This window comes from Equus przewalskii, chromosome 12, assembly GCF_037783145.1.
Source record: "Equus przewalskii isolate Varuska chromosome 12, EquPr2, whole genome shotgun sequence".
In the NCBI taxonomy this organism is placed as follows: domain Eukaryota; kingdom Metazoa; phylum Chordata; class Mammalia; order Perissodactyla; family Equidae; genus Equus; species Equus przewalskii.
In genome coordinates, this window is record NC_091842.1 from 40,997,836 (window position 1) to 41,017,768 (window position 19,933).

A 19,933-nucleotide genomic window follows, 5' to 3' on the forward strand; every position below is an offset into this window, starting at 1 on the left:
ATGGGTCCTCCACCCCATGACCAGTTCCTACTTATGTGCAGCTTCTTCCTTCTGGACCCCTCTGTGTCCTAAGCTGGTCACCGGCTAAAGTGGAGCCCGGCTCTAGGGCTGCCTTAGTCACCTGGGGTCATCAGTGGCCCTGGGGCACTGTCCCAGCCCAGCCTGTGGCCCACCCACGCCGAATCTAGCAGCCAGCCTTGGCCAAGGGCAAGCCCACTGTAGATGAGCCATGACCCAGTGCTCAGTGTGTCTTCACAGGCATCACCACCCTGAGTGTCTGCCCTAACCCTAGTGGGGCAGGTGCTTGTTCTGCAGGGCAGGAACGAGGCTCAGAGAGGGGGAAGGACTTGCCTGAGGCCACAGGGTCAGGAAAAGCCTCTGGTCCTCTCTGCTCACACCTGTCCCTTTCCTCACTTCTTCACCCAGATGAGAAACAGTGGCTCTGGGAAAGCTGCGACCCGCTTTTGAGTAGAGCCTGAGGGCAACAAGCAAGTTGAAGGTGGTGAGGGGTGGGGAGGGAGCCAGCTGAGTGGTCAGCAGGAATCTCTTGGCCCTAGCCAGAATGGACCTTGGGATTTACTCACCTCTCTCAGCATTCCTGGCTCTGCATCCTGGCCCAGTGTGTCCCTAAGAGTGAACTTGGCCCAAGAGCAGACTGGCCTCCTCCGCAAACTGGGCCAACGTGTCCAGGCTGTGTCCCTGGGGCTGTCTCTCTGGGTTCAGAGCCAGGGTGGGCTAGAGGACCTGCTAGTGCCTAGGTGGGCCGGTGCTGGGGATGGTGAGGCTAGTACCATTGCTGGGAGGTTCAGTGCCTGGCTGCCTGCACCCTAGGGACCCCACATCGTGCTGGCCCACGGCAGGCCAGGATGGAGAAGATTTCTAGATATGGTGGCTGGCAAGCAATGTCCTTGGAGGTGTGGAGAGAGAAGGGTGAGCCCCAGGACCCTGAGGTCCCCTCACAATGAGAGCCCGAAGATGGATGGCCACAGGCAGGGTCTGCCTGTCAGGGGCCGGGTTGGGGATGGGTGTCTCATGTGGAATCATAAATCATAAACCAGCCTCCCACCCTGCTGGGTTACACCATAACCATCCCCCTGCCCGCCCCCCCCCCCCTCCCGCCACAAAACACTCTCTGAGAGCCCCGCCCCCTCTGCCCCTGACCGGTGCCCTCTTCCTCGTCAGGTGGAGGCTCCAGGGTGCAGCCTTGCGAGCCAAGGGTTCTGTGCAGGGGCAGACGGTTCCTGGTGCTCTGCCAACACCAGCTAACAGCAGCTGGCAGGCCTGGGCACTACATGGCAGGGCACCCCGGGCAAGGGGATGGTGGAGACTGAAGAAATCTGTCTGGGACCTGATTGATCCCCAGCCGGGAGGGCCCAGGGCCCAGCTCAGAGGCGGGCTCAATAAACACTGTCAGAATGGATGAGTGAATTGACAATGGTTGGGACTTTTGCTCACCCACGGCTTTCCTTTCTTCTGAGTGACAAATGCCAGGGAGAGCTGTGATCCTGGTGGGGGTTGGCCTGTGGGTAGGTCCCAGGAACCCCCATCCCATGCACGCTTGTGGGCAGGGCCTGCAAGCGGGAGGGGGCGCCTGGAGAGGTCAACCAAGCCAGATACCTTGCCTTCACCCCCATATGAGGCCCTGGTAGGAGGCCCAGCGCGATGACCCTCTTCCGAGTCCCTCCGTCCTCAGGGCCGCCTTCCCGCGGAGTGGGCGCAGGGACCGTGTGCAGGATAGGCCGGCAGGGGGCGCGCTCGCTCCGTGATGTGTGTGCGCGGGTCGGGGCTGGGGGCGCCGGGGGCTGGGGGGAGCAGCGCTGCAGTTCCCCGAGGCGCCGCTGGGGCCGCGGCAGCAGCTCCGACACACGGGAGGGTCCCTGGCCCCCCGCGCCCACTGCTGCATCCAGTGGTCAGCGTCGCCCTTCCCTGTCCCCCTGGGTCACGCCCGGTAGTGCCGGGGGGCCGGTGATGGTTGGGCCCCATTCGGAGGACTTCAAGAAAGTGACTGGTGCAGGGAGAGTTGTCGAGGCCCGGGGTGCCCCTTCCCCAGTCAGCTGGAGCGGGACAGAGCTGGGGGTGGGGGGAAGGAACAAGTTGTGGACGACGGTGGGGGGACACGGGTGGAGGCAGGAGCTCCCAGCCCCGGCCAAGCCTCAGCCCCTTCTCCAGGGCGACTGGGTGGGACCCACCTGCACTGATGCCCCCACCCACCTCTCCATGGCCCTTCCACATCCTCAGGTTGCACCTGCACCACCCTGGCCCACTCAGGGGCACCAGGTCCTGGGGTTCCACCTCCCACGCATCTTTGTCCACTTGTCTCCCCCACAATAGTGACAGCTCCTAGCTGGCCTCCCCAACCGGTGAGATCTTTGCACAATAATGATCAGACCAGGTAGCTTCCCTTAGTGGTTCCCACAGGCCCTGCTTGCTCTGGTCCCGCAGACCCCACCTCTCCAGCTTGATTTCCCACTCCATAAATGATAGCGGTGCTGTTTATCATAGCTAGGTTGCTTTCATTACCCACACACCTGCACCCAAACCCCTGCACCTCAGCCTCCAGGCCAGCCAGACTCCATTCTAGAAACATGTGCCTGTGTTCCTGCCTCCTAGAATTTCCTGTTCCTTCTTCCTCATCCCCTCCCCATAGGCCAGAATCCTTCGAGAAGCCTTTCCTGGTGGCTCTCTCCTTCCTCCGCACTGCAGGGGCCCTGGGCTGGTCTGCGAGATGCTGCGCAGACTGGGCTTCTTGCTCTCCCTTTGCCGGTCTCCCTCCCCTCCCCCCAGGTCAAAGAGCTCCTCAAAGCCAGTGACCACAGGGCATTCATCCATTCCTGTCCCCAAATGCTGAGCTCCGTGGGAGGTGGCACGTGGTAGCATGAGATGAATGTAGTCAAACTGCACCGCTTCTGCCTGCTCCCTCTGCAGGGCCGCACAGTCTCAGGATGCATGGGCTGCACATCTGCATGAATGTGTCTGGGGGATGCAGGGACCCCAGGACCACCTATCCCTCTACCCTGGACCTGAGCACTAGGGCTCTGCTTAAGGGAGCTCAGGGGCAAGAAGCACAGGGAAGACTCTTCGTGGGGCTCTGGTGGCAGACGGGAGGGGAGGCTGGGGAGGGGGCGGAGGGTTACCTGCCGATAAGCTCCCTCCACCCCCACCCCTCACCACCCCCAGTGCTTGTCTCCAGGCTAGATTTGTTCCTCGTAAAAAGTAAAAACCGCAGAGACTATCCAAGGTTCAGGCCCTGGCTTCATGTCTTATCATGTTTCATCTCCAACCAGGGCATTTACGAGCTGCCATTGGCTTCAAAGGGCTTGGCAGCTGTGTTGCCGGAGAAGGAGCAGAGAGGAGATTGGGTGTGGGGTCTGCCCCCCGCGGAGCCATCTACCTCTGGCCCTGGGCGCCCCTTCCACCTCTGACTCTGTGGCTTTTTGGTGTCTTGGTCTCGGGAGGGTGGTTTTGGGTTGGGCCCCATCTCTGAGCCCAGGAGCCCCTGGGGTGTGTGTGAAGGTGGGTGGAGGTCAGGGAAGCTAGAGTCAGAGGGAGGACAGCAATGACCGGTATAGGGGTCAAGGATGGAGTCACTGTTCTCGGAGGAGGTGGTAGGGTCAATTTTGAAGGTCCTGTTGTCGGCTTAGGGAAGGGCCTGCCAGGGGTTGCGGGGGGAGGTCGAGGCCCCGGCCCCAGGCTCTGGGTTCTGGGTCTTCTGAGTGCTTAGCCGGACAAGACTGGCCGCATGCTGGTCTGTCTGTCTGTCTGGCCAGCTGTGGGGGTGGGATGCTTCCCTTGGAAGTGAGGGTGATGGAGTGTAGCCCTTCCTGGGGTCCTGTCTGCTGGCCAGCCGGACTTGCTGCCGGGAGTAGGTCACCGGTGTGTGGGAAGAAGCAAATTTAGAGCTTCCCACACTGGGGGGTGGTGGCTGGGGAACGGCGGCAGGCTTCCAAGTGCCCCCTCCCACTGTGCACACATGCCCGTGCACGTGTACACACAGGACATGAACACACGGTCCTGGGCCCTCTGTGTAGCACGGGGTTCCTGAGCTTGCATCAGGCCGCTTGCTCCTGACGGAATGTGCTCCCAGGCACCTTCCAGTCTGTGGGGACCCTCGACAGGGCATGAATGGACAGAACTGGCCACAGAGCCCCAGTGGCCTGATATGGGGCCACTTGGATGATCCCTAGCCTTCCATGATGCTGAGGGGCTTCCAGAGGCCTGGCTTGGGGCTGTGAAACTGGAGGAAGTGGGGATGGGGTGGGGGCGGAGAGAGTCTTGTTTCTGTGGGACCCTCCTCTCTTCCCCTTTTAGTCTCACCCGGAGTACAGGCTGTTACCTGCCCTCCCCTCTTCCAGAGCTGGGATTGCCAGCCTAGAAGGATTGCTACACTGTTATATACTGAGCTGGGCCAGGCTGGTGGACCAGAAGCAATTTGCAGGGTCCAGATACGCATTCTGGGAACCTGTATCCCTGCCATCTTCTGGAGAAGCAGGGGCCAGTGAAGAATGACCCTTTGTGCTGATTCCTCCAGGAAGACCCCAGGGAAGGGCGTGAGGGTGGCGGGAAGTCAGCTGGGGGCTGTCCCTGCACGGCAGAGGGGTCTGGCTCCTCTTGGTGAACCATGTGGCCCTAGGCGGGCTCCTGGCAGGTGTGTGACCGCTTGGGGTGGCTACTGAGCTGGGGAAGCCCTCGCTCCTCCCCACTCCTGGGGAGATCCCTCCTGACACTGGGCATCTTGTCTGCCCTGCAAACCATTTTGTGCCACAGTGTCCTCAGGTCTAGTGGGTCACCCCAGCTGGCTGGCCACCCTGAGACCTGAGAAGCCTTTCCTCTCTGGCCTTGTCCACAAGGAGGACACATTATGAAGTGCTCAGGTCTCCCAGGTGGGAGCAGCTTCAGGGCACCCCTTCTTGTGCTGGAGTCACTGTCACATGTCCACTGCCTCCTTATCATAAAGAGCTCTGGAGCCGGACACCCAGAGAGCTGGGGGCTAGCATCACCTTTGTTTTATAAAGTGGGAAAGTGAGGTTCAGAGAGACTGGACACCCGCCAAGGGCACCTGCTAGGAGGGAGCAGAGCTGGCTTTGAATCAGCCTCCAGCACCAAGAAGTCCTTGCTATCAGCCTTTTGCTCTGCTGCATGCCCTCCCCCAGCGATGGGGTCCTCTCCCCCTTATTTTCTACCAGGATGAACTGGGAACAGTGGGCTTGGGGGGTGGGTGGGGTAGGTGGGAAGACGTCTCTTAGCGACCCCTCCCCAGGAGGAAACCGCATCCTCTGTGTGCTCCGGCAAATCCGGCATCTGAAGTGGAAAAAACCCCACACAAATCAAGGACAGCTGGGCCTGCCCTCGGCCGCAGCCCCCTCCCCTCTGCTCCCCTTGCAGGCTCCAGAATTCTAGCAGGCTGCGGGAGTGGGTGTGGGGGTAAGGGTGTGGCTCTAGGGGAGGGAGTTCCTGGAAGCCCCACATGTGTGAAATTTCCTCCAGTTGTCCCCCATGGAGAGAAGGACTACATCATGTTATTAATCACTTTCCAGGTGGGGCAGCTGCTTGCACACTTTGTCCAGCTGCCTGTGGGGGCCCAGGCTGTGGGTGCCCACCCTGGGGGAGGAATAGTCTTGGAAAGGGGTGGAGAGGGGCATGGGGGAGGGGCCTACATATAGACTCTCTCTATACACACACACACACACACACACACACACAGAGTCAGTCACTCAGTCACTCAGCAAACACTCATGGGCACTAACTGTGGTTAGGTGTGGAGCCACAGAAGGGATGAAGACTGGCCCTGTCCCTGCCCTTGCAGAGCCCATGGGTATGTGGAGGTGGAGGAGACAGAAGGGGATCAAAATCACTCACAAAGAAATAATTACAGTCTGTGAAGGGGACACAGACATAGCGGGGCAGCTGGGTCACGGATTTGTGAGGCCAGGCTAAGCCTTCCTCCCAGCATGGCCTTGCTCCCCAGGACTCCCTCCCTAGACTTGTCCTCCCTGTCCCCCACTGCTCTGGTCCTCCTAGTCATCGCTCCCAGGGACAGTGTTTTCCTGGCCCAGCAGCCTGAGCAGCTCAGCCCACGACCTCTCCCGAATCCTTGCTCTTCCGGCAGCCGCCGCATCAACCCTGCCTGGGCCGGGGGTCCACATGAGGTGAGAGGGGAAAGGAGCTCAGGCCGTGCTGGACCCCCCAAACCGAGGGGCCCCTGGAGACATCCAGTTGGGCAGAAGAGATCTGCTGACAACTCTTTCTTCTTGACAGAGGAGGTGCAACCAGACAGGGCAGGAGGTGGGCGACCCTCTGGGGGGTGCAGGGACAGCCACCCACCCCATGCCCCCATGGCCTGGCTTATTTTGGGGCCCCAAAGCCACTTTTCATCATGTAGCTCAGAGAGGGGGATCCACTCTCCCTGGGTCACACAGCAGGGAGCGAGCGGGGACCTGGGGCTGGACCCTGATGGCAAGGGAGGGCAGAGGCAGAGTGGACATCTAGGTGATGACTCAGACATCCTGGGGAGGAAGGAAGGCGGCAACCCTGTGTGTGAGGAGCACAGAGGGGCAGATTCTCAAATCCCTAAATGTAACCTTCAAAAAGACTCTGCATAAAGGGCTAAATGGAGGGTTACTGTCTGGCCCAGCAATTCCACTCCTCAGTGTCCACCCAAGAGACAGGAAACATACATCCACAGGAGAACTTGTGTGTGAACATTCGCAGCAGCCTTATTCACAATAACCAAAAGGTGGAAACAACCTAAGTGTCCATCAACGGACGAATGGACAAAGAGAATGTGGTCTGTCCATACGGCGGAATATTACTCAGCCATAAAAAGGAATGAAGCACTGACCTGTGCTACAATGTGGATGAGCCTTGAACACGTTATGCTGAATGAAAAAGCCAGTTTTAAAAGGCCACCTATTGTATGATTCCACTGCGATGAAATGTGGAGAAGAGGCAAATCCTCTCTGGAGATAGCGGTGCCAGGGGCTGGGGGAGTGGGGATGGGAGTGACTGCTGATGGATGCGGACTGATTCTTGGGTTGATGGATGCATTCTAGAGTGTATTGTGGTGATGGTTGCACAAGACGGTGAATATACTGAAAACCATTGGATTCTACACATTAAATGGCTGAATTGTGTAGTAGGGGAATGACATCTCAATGCAGCTGTTAGTTCAGAGTTGGGACTGAGGTCTCCACCTTACAAAGAAGGAACCGGAGGCTCTGGGGTGGGGGGAGCCTGAGGCCATGTGTTAGAGGAAGGCGGGCCGGACCCTGCGGATGGGTCTCTGGCTCTACCTAGGTTCTTCTCCCCGCCCCCACCCTCTGCCCTGTGCTTTCTGCTGCTGAGCTCCTCCCCACACAGACAGGGATGCTGTCTTCCTACTCCTCACCTGCCCATTACCTCCTCCAGAAAAGCTTCCTCGACCTCCTCCCTCCCCCCACCTCCGGTTCTACCTGCTGGCTGTTACTGAGCGCCAATTAGGGTGCCAGGCTCTGTCAGGTGCTGGGGATGCACTGGGGGTCAAATGTTCCAAGGCTGCCATCCTGGGTGTCCCCAGATTTTCACCCACCCCTCACCTGACAGCCAGATCGTGGGTGGAGGAAGGGCATCAGCTGCCAAACTCTCTGAGCCGACTCTTGTCCCTGGGTGTCACTCCCCACCCCCAGTGTGTCCGGTGTTGTGCTGTTCTTGGTAGGTTCCTCAAGCAGGTGTGTGTGTGTGTGTGGGGGGGGGACTAAAGAAAAGGCCTTCTCAGCAGGGGAACAGCATGAGCAAAGGCTACGAGGTGGAAAAGACTATGCCTGAGCCGGGGCAGGGAGATGGAGGGGCCACCAGGGTTTGATGCTGGGATTTGGAGCCCTGAGCGTGGCTGCTGAGACTGTGGGTGGGTGCTGCAGGTGGAATGGGACCCTCCCCAGGATAGCTCTAAGGAGAACTAGGCTGTCTGGAAGAAATCTCATTTTAAGCTAGACCAGAAGAAGAACTTCCTGTGACCCTGCATGTGCCAGCATGCACCCTAGACGGTACTCTGCCAACAACCTGCCCACAGGGCTCTCAGCTGAGTCCTGCCCTGACAAGCAAGTGCAGGTCTGGAGTCTGGGACCTGGGATGGGGCCTCAGTCAGTGGTCTTCACCCCACTGGCTCTGCAGAGGCCCCTCCCACCAGGAGGGTGGTGGAGGTGCCTCTGGGTGGGAACCCTGAAAATGTCGGTTGATCATGGAACCCCTGCCCCTCAGAGGCACCCCAGGCTTCTAGGACTTGTCCAGATGCCGTTAGGCCCAGGAACAGCTCATCACCCAGCAGAACCCAGGGCAGTGGCCTCTGGACACCGGCTGGAGAGAGGCTAGCCTCTTCAGGGAGCAGGTGCCCACCTGGCACCAGCTGCACGGCCAGGAAGGCTGAGGCAGAGGTGGAGAGAGGACACGGTCCGCTTCGGTCTCCACCTGGGACTGTTATTCACCCTCTTGGAGCCTGGCTCTCCTCTCTGCCTTCCTTGTGCTGTGCTGGGGCTTAGGGAACTTTGGGGTGCATAAAGCTCCCACAGAGTGTCCAGGGCCCAGCAGGTCCCATAAGTGTGAATGGCCACTGCATCTCACTGGCCCTCAGAGAGAGCTCCTAGGACAGGACCTGGGCTCCTTCTAGTTCCCCCAGCACAGGCCTCCTGAACCCTTCACCTCTCCCATAGGAGCCACTTTGCCAGCGTCGGAGATGGGTCGCTGACATCCCAGGGAACACCAGGCAGACTAGGCTGCACAGACAGACGGTGTGACACGGTAGGAAGGGTCAGGAGACTGAGGTCTGAATTTCACTGGGCCCTTGGGAAAGACGCCTGTCCTCTCTGAGCCGGTCTCCCCGACTCTAAAATGGTAATCACACCTAGCGAGCGCTCTGCAGCCGCCAGGGCTGTGACCCTGACGAATGGCAAGACAACTGTCAGCAAGGCGCTCCCTGTCCCCGCCGCAAACGTCCCTCTACGTCCCCGGGAACCCCGCTGCGCACTAGGGCCCGGGTCTGCGCACGTCCTTGGTCCACGCGCTCCGCCCGCGCACCTGCCCTCGCCCTCGTCCGGGAGGGGCGGAGATCGGCCTTCTAAGAGCGGCTCCTGGGGGCCGGCTGCGCAGCCCTGTCACTGTCCTGCGTCCCCACCCGCTGCCGCCGCTCCCCGACGCGCAAAGGCGGAGACACCGGAGCCGAGAGGTCTGGAGCCCGGAGTCTCCGAGCGGGCGCGTCGGGGTAGTTTCTACAGCTGGGAGTCGCGCCACGGCGTCCGTGGGTGCCTGTGTGTCGCCGGCGGGGCTGCGGTCCAGGCGGAGCCTGGCCTCTGGGCGGGACGGGACATCCCGGCCCCGCCCCCCGTCCCGCCCCGCGTCCGCTCCGGGGCAGCGAGCCCGCGCGGCGCGGAGTAGAAGCCGGGCGCAGGCGGGCTGAGCGCGACGCGGGCGGGGATGTGCGCCCTCCTGCAGCCCCCGCTCCCGGGCCTGGGCGGGGTGCGACCCGATGGCAGGTAGCAGCGGCCTGGGCGGCGGGGCCAGGGGCGGCCAAGGCCCAGGAACCGGGCCGGGGGCTGCGCTGCGGGCGCCCCGTGCGCCGCTGCTTCTCGCCGCGCTGCTGCTCGGCGCCTACTCCCTCTGCGCCCTCCCCGGCCGCTGCCCGCCGGCCGCCCGCGCCCCTGCGCCGGCTCCCGCGCCCGCTGAGCCGCCCCGCGCCGCCCGCAGCCCAGGGGCGCCGGGCTTGCCGGTGGCCAGAGGCCCGGGCCGCCGGCGCTTCCCGCAGGCGCTCATAGTCGGCGTGAAGAAGGGCGGCACGCGCGCTCTGCTGGAGTTCCTGCGGCTGCACCCCGACGTCCGCGCGCTCGGCTCCGAGCCCCACTTCTTCGACAGGTGCTACGAGCGCGGCCTCGCCTGGTACCGGTGAGCGCCCGGGCCGTCCGCCCCGTCGGCTTCCGTGCGCGCCCTCGCGGACGCCTTCCACAAAATCTTGGTGCACCCCTGGGGTCTCACTGGAGACTCGGCGGGGCGAGGTCTTCGGGCATTGGGGCTGAGGCTTGACTCCAAGGACTCCAAGGACGCGGCCCCCCTGCAGAGGGTTTTACGGAAAGGAGGGGCGGTCACTGGCTGGGGGCTCCCAGAAACTTTGAAAACTTCAGGGAAAACTGGTTCGAGGCTGCTGAGGGGTCTCTGCAAGCTGGAGGGGAGAGGGTGCGATCCCAGCTGAGAAGTAGTTTCAAGCCAGTGGGGTTTCAGGAACGTTAGAAATGCTTCCAGCTCAGTCGCCCTCCCCTGCTGGGCCAGGTTCCCTGCAGCCTCCTAGAAAGCGTCTGCCCTTCCCCGCCCGACCCAATCCTGGTCTTGGGAACAGGAATCCTTCTCGGAGGTCCTGGGGGTCTGGAGAGAGACCGGCTTCTAGAAAGGAGGAAAGTGCCTTTGAGTCAGTGCCCAGGGGTGGCAATTGGGACCCCAGCCTCATGCCATGGGGCTCTGTAGCTGTCCTGCCCCCAGCCTGGGATGGCCTTGGTGTGTGTGGTGGAATGTGGGGGAGCACCCAGCCTCAGCTGAAGCAGCCTGACCTGGTGGCTGGTCCGACCCCAGCCGCCCCTGCTGAGTACTGCCTGCTGCCTCTTGGTTGTGTGCAGGCCCCCTCGGTGCCCTGTCCCTTCCTGCGAGGAGATGAGTGCTTACATGGAGAGTAAGGCACCCTGCTCCTCACAGTTCTCCCCTCATCCCCAAGCTTATGCTGAGCCCCTATGGGGCTGGGGGACCCTGCCCAAAGCCACCTGGTGAATTAGTGGGTTGGGGGGGGGGGGGTGTGGCAGGATCCAGACCCTTGACCTCCAGGTGCACCACTTTCTCTGTTTCCAGATTCCTCTCTGCCCCACCCTCACTTGTTAACTTGGCCATTTGCACTGAAACTACTTCTGGGTTTGGAGGGGCTCCAGTGAGAACAGGGGGTGCTGGCTCCTGAGCTCTGAAGAATTGCTGCTGTTGGGGGTCCTAGGGACGTTGGGTGATGACCAGGGAGGTGAGTCCATCCTTAGACACAACTGGCTGGATCCTGGCATCCTCAGAGCTCAGGGAGAGAGCACTACTTGGACACTGCCACAGCATCTGAAAGCATCCCCAGTCCCTTGCTGCTGTGCAAAGGGGGAAGAGGAGGGGAGGAGGGAGAGGAGTGTGGACACATTGCTACTATAGCACACAGACTTCGGAGCCGCCACTGACTCGGTGTGCACTCTGACTGCGAGAAGCTGGCGGAGGCGCTGAGCTGGGCTAAGAGGGGCTGCAGGGGAGGCTAGAACTCTAAAAGTGTTCTCAAAGATCGGGGATCTTGAGGCCCCATCCAGCCCTCCCTGGGCACATGCTCCCACTCTGGGGGGCTGGGCTGGGGGGATGAGGGGACTGAGGGGCAGCCAGGCCGGACCCAGACTAGGGGTCAGATCCTCAGCTCTGGGGAGGGGTTCTTGGCACACTGGCTGCCGAGATGGGAGTGGGGGAACTTCAGGAGCATGCTGGGCTCCGGTAGAGATTTTCTCCTTCCTCATTTTTAAAGCTACTTCCCCTGGGGGAAAGAGTGGGTACATAGGGTGCAGGTCCCAGTGGCCTCCACTCCTTTAATCCGGAGCTGACCCCTCATTGGCTGTTGCAGAGCCAGCAGGAGCCGTGCTGGCTGAGCTTCTGGAGTGTGTGTGTCCAAGTGCCCTCGAAGGGACCGTGGCCGTGTGCTGACATGCAGTCGTGGGCTGGGTGTGCTCACAGGTGCCCTGTGCCTCTGGACTTGTCTGTCCTTCCCACCAGCTTTGAGTGTGCAGTGAGCCTCTGAAAAGGCTCACCCCTGCCTCAGTTTCCCCAGCTGCAAAGAGGGCGCCCAGCCCCTGGGCACAGTCTGGCGGCGTTGTCTGCTCCGCGGACCCTGGGCTGGGCCTCCAGTGAGTGCAGAGCCCTGTTCTGGGTGGGGGGTGAGGTGGTGAGTAGAGGAGGAGCGGCCAGTGCCCCCAGTTGTTTCTGGGACACCCGTTCCCACTGGGCTGTGGCCGACCTCACTCCAGGCAGTGCCTCTGGCCCTTCCCGTGGCCTCCGCAGGTGGGTCCTGGGCTGCTCAAGGTTGACCTTGGCCACACTGTTCCCCCTGCCTGGGCCTCAGTTAACTCATCTCTCAGGCTCTTGAGAGTCTTGTATCCTGGGGACTGTGACCCCTGAGTGCTCCACACTCATCCAGGCTCACACTCATTGAGCACCTTCTGTTTGGCAGGTGCTGGGGTCACACAGACACCCCAAATTCTTATGTCGGGAGGGGGTGCCCTGTCTGGGGCAGGTAGGGGCTATACTTTGACCACAGTATTTTGGAAAAGTGAAAGGAGACAGGAGGGATGCAGGTAGGAGAATCTCCTTGGCTCCTGGGGCAGGAGCAGTGAAGGTAGGGAGTGGGGGTCTGAGTCCACCCACATGGGGGAGGGGCTGGGCTCCTTCGGGACTTTTCTCCCCCTGCTAACGCTGGGAGAGGCTCATGACTCGGGAATCGATGCCCCCACCCCAGCCCCAGCACTGTATGGTTCCACCCAGGAACTGGTTTCTGCTGAGTCCCAGGCCCAGTGGCTGGGGGGGCCCAGGCGAGGTGTGGGACAGAGAGCGGGGCTGAGACGGAGGAGGGAGAGTCTGCGGAAGGATTGAAGCCGCAGGGAAATGCAGACCAGATGAGCAGGGAGGGAGGGTCCTCGCACAGCTTGTCAGATGTTTGCTGCGTGGGGGTCAGAGTCCTGTTCCTCTCATCCTCTCCTCAGCCTCTCCCACCTCTAAAAGCCCCCATCCCCACCCTCCTCCATGCCCAGCCAGGGACAGGCTTCTGAGGCCTGGGGAAGGTAAGTAATTGATCCCAAAGGGCTCAGATCTCAAAGCTGGGGTGTGGCAAGAGTGGGCAGAGAGAGCTGCCCACTCCCCGTCCCATCCCCCTCCCTGGCCGGTGGGGTGCCCCTCCCTCTGCTCCCCTGACTTCCTGGGAGAGGGAGCAGACTGGGTGCTCAACTCCCTTTGCCCCTTGTCTGCTTCCTTGCAGCCCCTCCCCCAGGCCAGAATGAGGGGGTGGGGATACTCAGAACCAACAGTGCCCTGTCTGCATGCCTGGGGTCACCTGGTGCCTGGGGGAAGAAAGGGATGGAAAGGGGGTGGAGGGGGTGGGAGAGGAGGGGTCCCGGAGCAATCAGGGCTGGTTCCTTCCCTGAGCAGGATGATGAAGGGAGGGAGCTGACTTCTGACAGGCCTGGCACTGGCTTCTCTTGGTGGGTCTCCTCGGTGAGGTCCACTGTGGGGTGATAGCCCTTCTTAGGACTTCCCTCTCCTGACAAAAGGGGGTCCCCCTTTTGCAGCCCTGGGCCTCAGCCCTTGGCGTTGTTGCCGCCCAACAACTTTGAACTCATCCCCGGGGAGGGCTGGGTTCCCACCTGGACTCGCAGCTGCCCGAGGCAGGGCGTGGGGTGCAGGGGCTCTGGGAGCAGAATCCATGCTGATGCCCCCCTCCCAGTAGCTGCAGCCCACGGGGGAGAGGGCTGTGGGCCAGCATCCACCCCGGCACTTCCTGCTCCCTCTCTGAGCCCCCACGTGCCTGCCTATCCAATGGGACAGTGAATGGGCTGGCGGGAGTTCCGGCTCACTCTGTCACCGAGATGGGGGAAGCAGAATTGTCCCCCATGACTTGTGTAGACCAGCTCTGCCCAGGGCCTTGTTCTGAGGCGTGGAGGAAGCTCCCACAGCTAGCAGACCATGCAACACCCCCCCCCCCACTCCCTCGAGCCCCAAGCTGGTGTTGGGGAAGCCAGTGGTATGCCTGGGACTCACATATGCACATCCTCCTGTCCTGCCACCAGCTCCCTGCAAGCCAAGCGCCCCACCTGGCCTGAGTTTCCTTGGGAGTCTGAGCAGGAAGAGGAGACTCGGGCCCTGCCTCCGAGGGGCTGGAGTCTGGGGGTCACTTGGGCTGGATGAAACCTGAACTCTGCCCTGTGTGTCACCCTCCTGGCAGGGCCAGTCCTGGGGGCTCTTGCGGGGGTGGGACAGCTCCCTCAGAGGATGGAGGTGGGGCCGGCTGGGCAGAGACCTCCCCTCCCCAGCACAGGTCCCACAGCCTCTGCCTCTGTTGACCTAGTTCCCAGCCCTCCCTGGGAGCTGTTTGCTCAGCTGGCCCGCCACACCCTGCCCCACCTGGCTGGCAGGTGTGGCCTTGGGACACTGCTCAGGGTACCTGGCCTGCCAGGGCAGGGTGCTCAGGATGGGCTTCCCAGGTTTGGGGACGTCAGGGGGCTGTCACCAGCTAACTCCCCCAGAACCTTGAGATGGGGACCATGCTCCTTTCCCTTGGTCAGGAAGAGGGCTCATCAGAAATGCTGCAGCTGGGGCCTTGCCCTCTGGGGTTGCAGCCAGGTCTGGGAGGCTGGGGTCTTGGGCTGGGTCCTCCCGCCACCTCACTAACTGGTTTCCAGCGTGCTGGGCTGTGCTGGCGGCTTTCGGAAGGCATTCTGAGGGGCTCAGGCCCGTGAGAATTAGCAGGGCTGTAATCAAAGGCTCTGCAGGGGAGGGAGGGAGAGCAGAGGCGGCTGCCCTTTGCTGGGGACACTTGTCGATAATTAATGGCCTAATTTAGGGGATGCCATCAGCTGCTTGATGAAAGTGTGACCTGGGGTAATTACAGCACGGGGGCTGCAGGGTGGGGAAGGACGGTGAGCCCTGGGGGTGGCAAGTCCAGGCCACCGGCCTCACAGGTGCCCGTTCTGGGGTGGGAGGAAGAGCAGCTCTGCTGGGGCGTGGGGAGCAGCCTGGCAGGATGGGCCCCCGCTGCCGGTCTGTGCTGGGCTGGTGCCCTCACAGGCCACATCCCGGGCCGCCCACCCAAGCCAACCTGGAGCTTTGGGGCTTCCCTGACGGCGGGGACATTCATCTTGGGTCCCTGAGGGCCAGTCTAGAGAGAAAGGTTTGAGGGGGGCGAGCACCTGCTCACGGCGGCCTGCCCTCCCACCCTTCCCGCAGCAACCTGATGCCGCGCACCCTGGATGGGCAAATCACCATGGAGAAGACCCCCAGCTACTTCGTGACTCGGGAGGCCCCTGGGCGCATCCACGGCATGTCCCCGGACACGAAGCTGATCGTGGTGGTGCGGAACCCCGTGACCCGGGCCATCTCCGACTACGCGCAGACGCTCTCCAAGACCCCGGGCCTGCCCAGCTTCCGCGCCCTGGCCTTCCGCCACGGCCTGGGCGCGGTGGACACGGCCTGGAGCGCCGTGCGCATCGGCCTCTACGCGCAGCACCTGGAGCACTGGCTGCGCTACTTCCCGCTGTCCCGCTTCCTCTTCGTGAGCGGCGAGCGTCTGGTCAGCCAGCCGGCCGCCGAGCTGGGCCGCGTGCAGGACTTCCTGGGCCTCCGGCGGGTCGTCACCGACAAGCACTTCTACTTCAACGCCACCAAGGGCTTCCCCTGCCTCCGGAAGGCGCAGGGCAGCCGCCGCCCCCGCTGCCTGGGCGGGTCCAAGGGCCGGCCCCACCCGCGCGTGCCCGAGGCCGTGGTGCGGCGCCTGCGGGACTTCTACCGGCCCTTCAACCGCAAGTTCTACCAGATGACCGGCCAGGACTTCGGCTGGGACTGACGGGGCCACGTCCTGCCTGGGGACGCTCGGTGACCTGAATTGATGCCCGTGGCCCGGCCAGAGCAGGCTGCGACACATGCTGGGGAGAGAGAAATATTTAAGAGATAAAGTCTGGATTTGTGTTCTACAGGACCTTGAGGACCGCAGAGTGAGGGCTGGAGGTGCCGCCGCCCAGGGAAGTGATAATCATACCAGCTGACTCTGCCGGGCACAGTTCACCCGAGAGGAGTGGGCCAAACCCAGTCCTCACACATCCCTTGAGGTGTGCAGTGAGCTTGGCCATATGTCACAGATGAGCAACTGAGGCGCAGAGAGGTTTAGGGCCTGCCCAGTGACACACAGCTTAGCCCTGGTGACTCTGGAGGCCATCCTTGGGCTCTCTTCTCAGCCCCGGAATGCTGAGCTGGGCTGATCCCATGTTCTGGATGAGGAAACTGAGGCCCCAGGTTGCCCACTTGCCTGGTAGGGCAAGATTAAAGCTGGGTCTATCCAACTCTTCCCGCTGCACCCATGACCTTAACCAATTCTGCATCCTAGCTCCTTGAGGATGCTCCCTCCTAGAAACCTGGCGGAATTGTGGGACAGTGAGCGTGACTGGTGTGTGCAGGAGGTGGTGCTTCTAACGGCCTCCAAGCAGCTCCCAGCACAGCCCTGCACCACCCACCCAGGCACCGCCCACCACAGGCCTCCCGCAGCAGGTAACACCCCCACCAAGGCCCCACCCGCCAGGCCCCACCCACCTCACAGGGCTGTTTGCTCAACGCCCCACCCCAACCCCGCCCCATGGCCCCAGGCCTTCCATGCCCCAGTTCTGCTGTGTTTGTTCAGCTCCCTCCCCCTGGGATGGGCAGGAATGAATGCCCGTCTGCAGCTCAGCTGCGCGCTCAGCTTCAGCTCCCAACTCAGGCCGGACTACTCTCCCCCAGGAAATGTGGGGCCCTCTCAGTAATAACTGTGACCTGCTCCTGGCCACAGTGCTGTCTGCCAGGTGGCCACCAGCTGCCCCGGACAATGACTTCCAGGGCCCCTTAGGCCCAGGCCTGGCGTGCCTCGGCTGCCATGGGCCCTCAAAGGACCTGGCTGTGGCCTCTGTGCCCTAGGCCTTGGGTCCATCTCCGATCCTTGGCGCTGATGTGGCCTTTCCACCCCTGGGCTGCTTGGAGCTGCTCCCTGTCCTGAGCCCCTGGGAGGATTTTCAGGGGAGTGGCCGCTTGTCAGTCACCGCCCCCTTCTCTGGCTGACTGTGAGCCAGTGGCCCCACCAGTCACTGTGGCCTCTGTCTTTGTCACGTGACCCCACCTGTAGTGTGGATGTGGGGTCAGCCGATGTCAGTGTGAGAGGAGGCTCAACAGGAGGTGAGGAGGGAGATAGGGGCGTCTGTCTCCAGTAGCCCGGTCACCTGCCTCTTGTTCCTGCTGGGTCTGGGCCCAGAGGACACTCCGATCCGGAGCTGCCCTGCGGGGCCAGCACAGTCTCAAGGCTCTGCCATTCGGGCCAGGCCAGGGGCAGGTCCCGAGTGACCTGGGTGGCAATGTGGGGGCAGATGTGGGCAGATATGGGTGAGATGTACCCACAGCCTCCTCCAGCTGGCCCAGTTTGCAATGACGAGGGTGATGAGGGGGCACACTCCTCTTTGGGATCCCTGCTGGGGGGCAAGCCCTGGACTTGGCAGCCCCGTCCCCATTCTCCATGCAGGGGCCTCACTCAGGGATGGCAGGGCAGCCCCTGACCCCTGGCCTGGTTCCCAGCCAGGCCATGCATGCTTCTTCTTCTCCCTGGACACACCCTTGTCCACACGTCCACCGTCTCTGCCTGGATGGCTTCAGGCCACCTCTCTTGTCCTCCTGCGGTGAGCTCTCCACATGCACACAGCACGGTAGCAGAGCAGTATCTTCAGGGTAAACCAGATCCCGTTATTTTAAAACACTCCAATCTTCTCCCCCCCATCCCATTGCTTCTAGAATGAAGACCAGATTCCTGACCAGCTGTTAAGGCCCTCTGAGGCGTGCCCCTGTCCCCCAGCCTAGATGCTCCTCTCACCCTTAGCCTCTGTTCCATCTACCGTGATTTTCCCGACCTCATAGCCTTTGCACATGCTGTTCCCTCTGCTTGGAATGCCTTTCCCTGAGGAAGGTACAGACTGAGAGGGAGGCAGACTTAGGACGGGGCAGCTGTGCTCTCACTCCAGGCTCATTTCCTCCCTGCACTTAGAGTCCCTTTCCCGAGCCCGCCAACGTGACCCACTTTTCCCTTCCTGAAGATTCTTGGATGCACAGCTGGGAGCCACTAGTTTGTCTGACTTTGGGGCCCAGGCCCAGCTCGGAAGGCAGACTCTGGAAGCCTCGAGGAGAAAGGGTGAACTGGCTTGTTCTACTTACCCTCCTCCCAGTGGAAACGGGGCCTGACTGCCAGCGCCCAGTGCCAGGTGCCCAGCTGGGCCTCAGAACACACTGAGGGCAGATGTGGTGGGTCCTCCCAGCTGTTGTGGGGGTGGGGCTCCGTGGGAGAGTCATCGGCCTTTAATTAAAAAGTCCCTAAATTGCTTCCCCAGCTGCTCAGTGGGTTTTCCATGTTGGAATGTTCCAGATGGGGTGAGAAGTGCTGATTCAATTACTGTCTTCCTGTTCTGCCCAGTGGAGGAGGGGGGGCCAGAAACCCCTTCTCCCCACTCCAAGCCCAGCCAGACTGGGATGGGGGTGGTGGGGGTGGTTCTCACAGCCCTGGGTGTCCAGACAGGGGCTTGGAGACACCTGGGGAGGTGGCTGCTTCTACCTTGGGGGGTCCTCGCCCATCCCAGACCTTCTGGCCATGGTTGGTGCGGGCTGGGGGCCCATGGGACCCATTCTCCCTGCCCCTGGGGACAGCAGGAGCATTGGGTGAGGACAGGGACAGTGTCCTCCCCTCTGGGCCCTGCACGTGCAGGCTCTGGAAACCCTGAGCAGAGCCTGGCCCAGCAGCCCCGTATCAAGCTGGAGAGGGGGAGGCATCGGGACGCTGGCCTGAAAGTTCTTCCCTGTCATGAATCTTCACTGTAGATGAGAGAGGAGACCTGGAAAGTGCTGGGGCTTCCCCCGTCCTCCTCATCACCTATAAGCCCATCTCCACCCCAGGGGCAGCTCCCCCAGCCTGGGGATCCTGGGAGCACAGCTCTGGGTCCCCTCTGTGCCCTGGAAGCTGTGCACTGAGGGGCTGGGGATTTGCTGACATTGTGAACCCAGTGGCTTGTTTCTGTGGGACTCTCTCTTTCTAGAAGTTTCCTCTCTAGTTGGCAAGGCCTGACTCCTGAGGAATCTATCCTCGGAACCAAAGCCGGGGCAGGGGGGTGGAATGGGGGGCTCAGGGAGAGGGTGAGGGGCAGGGAGTGAGTCGGGGGTGGCCTTGGGACCTTATGAACCCATTTCATCCACCTTAGCCCTGGGGACAGCCTTGGCGCCGCTGGGAGCCATCAGTCCCCAGGCATGGCTGTAGGCAGGTGTCCCCCGCTGCAGGAAGCCCCCTACTCCTGCACCTGGGAGCCTCGTCCTCCTCTGCCTGCTCTCCAGTGCTGAGCTCGCTTTTTGTCTATTTCCTGCATGTCCACCTTATTCTCCCAGCCATTGTCAGCTCCCTGAGGAGAGAGACTGCCCTCCAAGTAACCACAAAAGCATAGCAGCAACTACCAAACACCAGGACACCCAAACGAAGGGAGGAGGGATGAGCGGATGAGGCAGGGAGCAAGGGGGGCTGCCCCAAGAGCACCCTGCAGGGGGCCAGCCGTGCCAGGGCGGGGCAGCAGGCACCTCAAGGTGGGAGGCGGACAGGCCTCAGTTGGTTGGAGGGCTGGTTAAGACAAACTGTGACTGTAGAATAGGCCCTCTGTTTTAAAGGGTGTGCGAATAAAAACTCCAACAATGATCACGGCAGCATTATTCACAGCAGCCAAAGGGTGGAAACAACTCTGTGTCCGGCATGGGTGAACAATAAACAAAGTGTGGTCTCTCCATACGATGGAATATTATTCAGCCAGAAAAAGGAAACAGTCCTGATATGTGCTACAGCATTAGCATCCTTGAAAAAAATGCTAACTGAGAAGACAGACTCGAGAGGTCGCCCGTGGTATGATTCCGTTGATGTGAAATGCCCAGAACAAGCAAATCCGTGGAGACAGGAAGCAGGTTGGTGCTTACCAGGGGTGGGGCGGGGGGAGTGGAATGAGGGGTGACTGTTTAATGGGCCCGGGGTTCCTTTGGGGGATGAACATGTTGTGGAACCAGATAGAGGCGGCAGTTGCACAACCTTGTGAATGCACTAAACTGCCACAGACTCATTCAC

General features: G+C 61.5%; 1 protein-coding gene across 2 annotated transcripts; it reads left to right on the forward strand.

Moving 5' to 3' along the window:
• The first annotated feature begins 5,624 nt into the window (after positions 1 to 5,624).
• On the forward strand, positions 5,625 to 19,604 carry HS3ST6 (heparan sulfate-glucosamine 3-sulfotransferase 6). 2 transcript variants are annotated; one of them, XM_070567049.1, is made up of 2 exons: positions 5,625 to 9,906; positions 15,007 to 19,604. In XM_070567049.1, the coding sequence occupies exons 1-2, from the start codon at positions 9,494 to 9,496 to the stop codon at positions 15,620 to 15,622; spliced, it is 1,029 nt and encodes a 342-aa protein (XP_070423150.1). In that variant the 5' UTR covers positions 5,625 to 9,493; the 3' UTR covers positions 15,623 to 19,604. The 2 variants fall into 2 exon arrangements, with proteins under 2 accessions (XP_070423150.1, XP_070423151.1); XM_070567050.1 differs by having other exon boundaries at positions 5,625 to 9,876.
• The last annotated feature ends 329 nt before the right edge of the window (positions 19,605 to 19,933 follow it).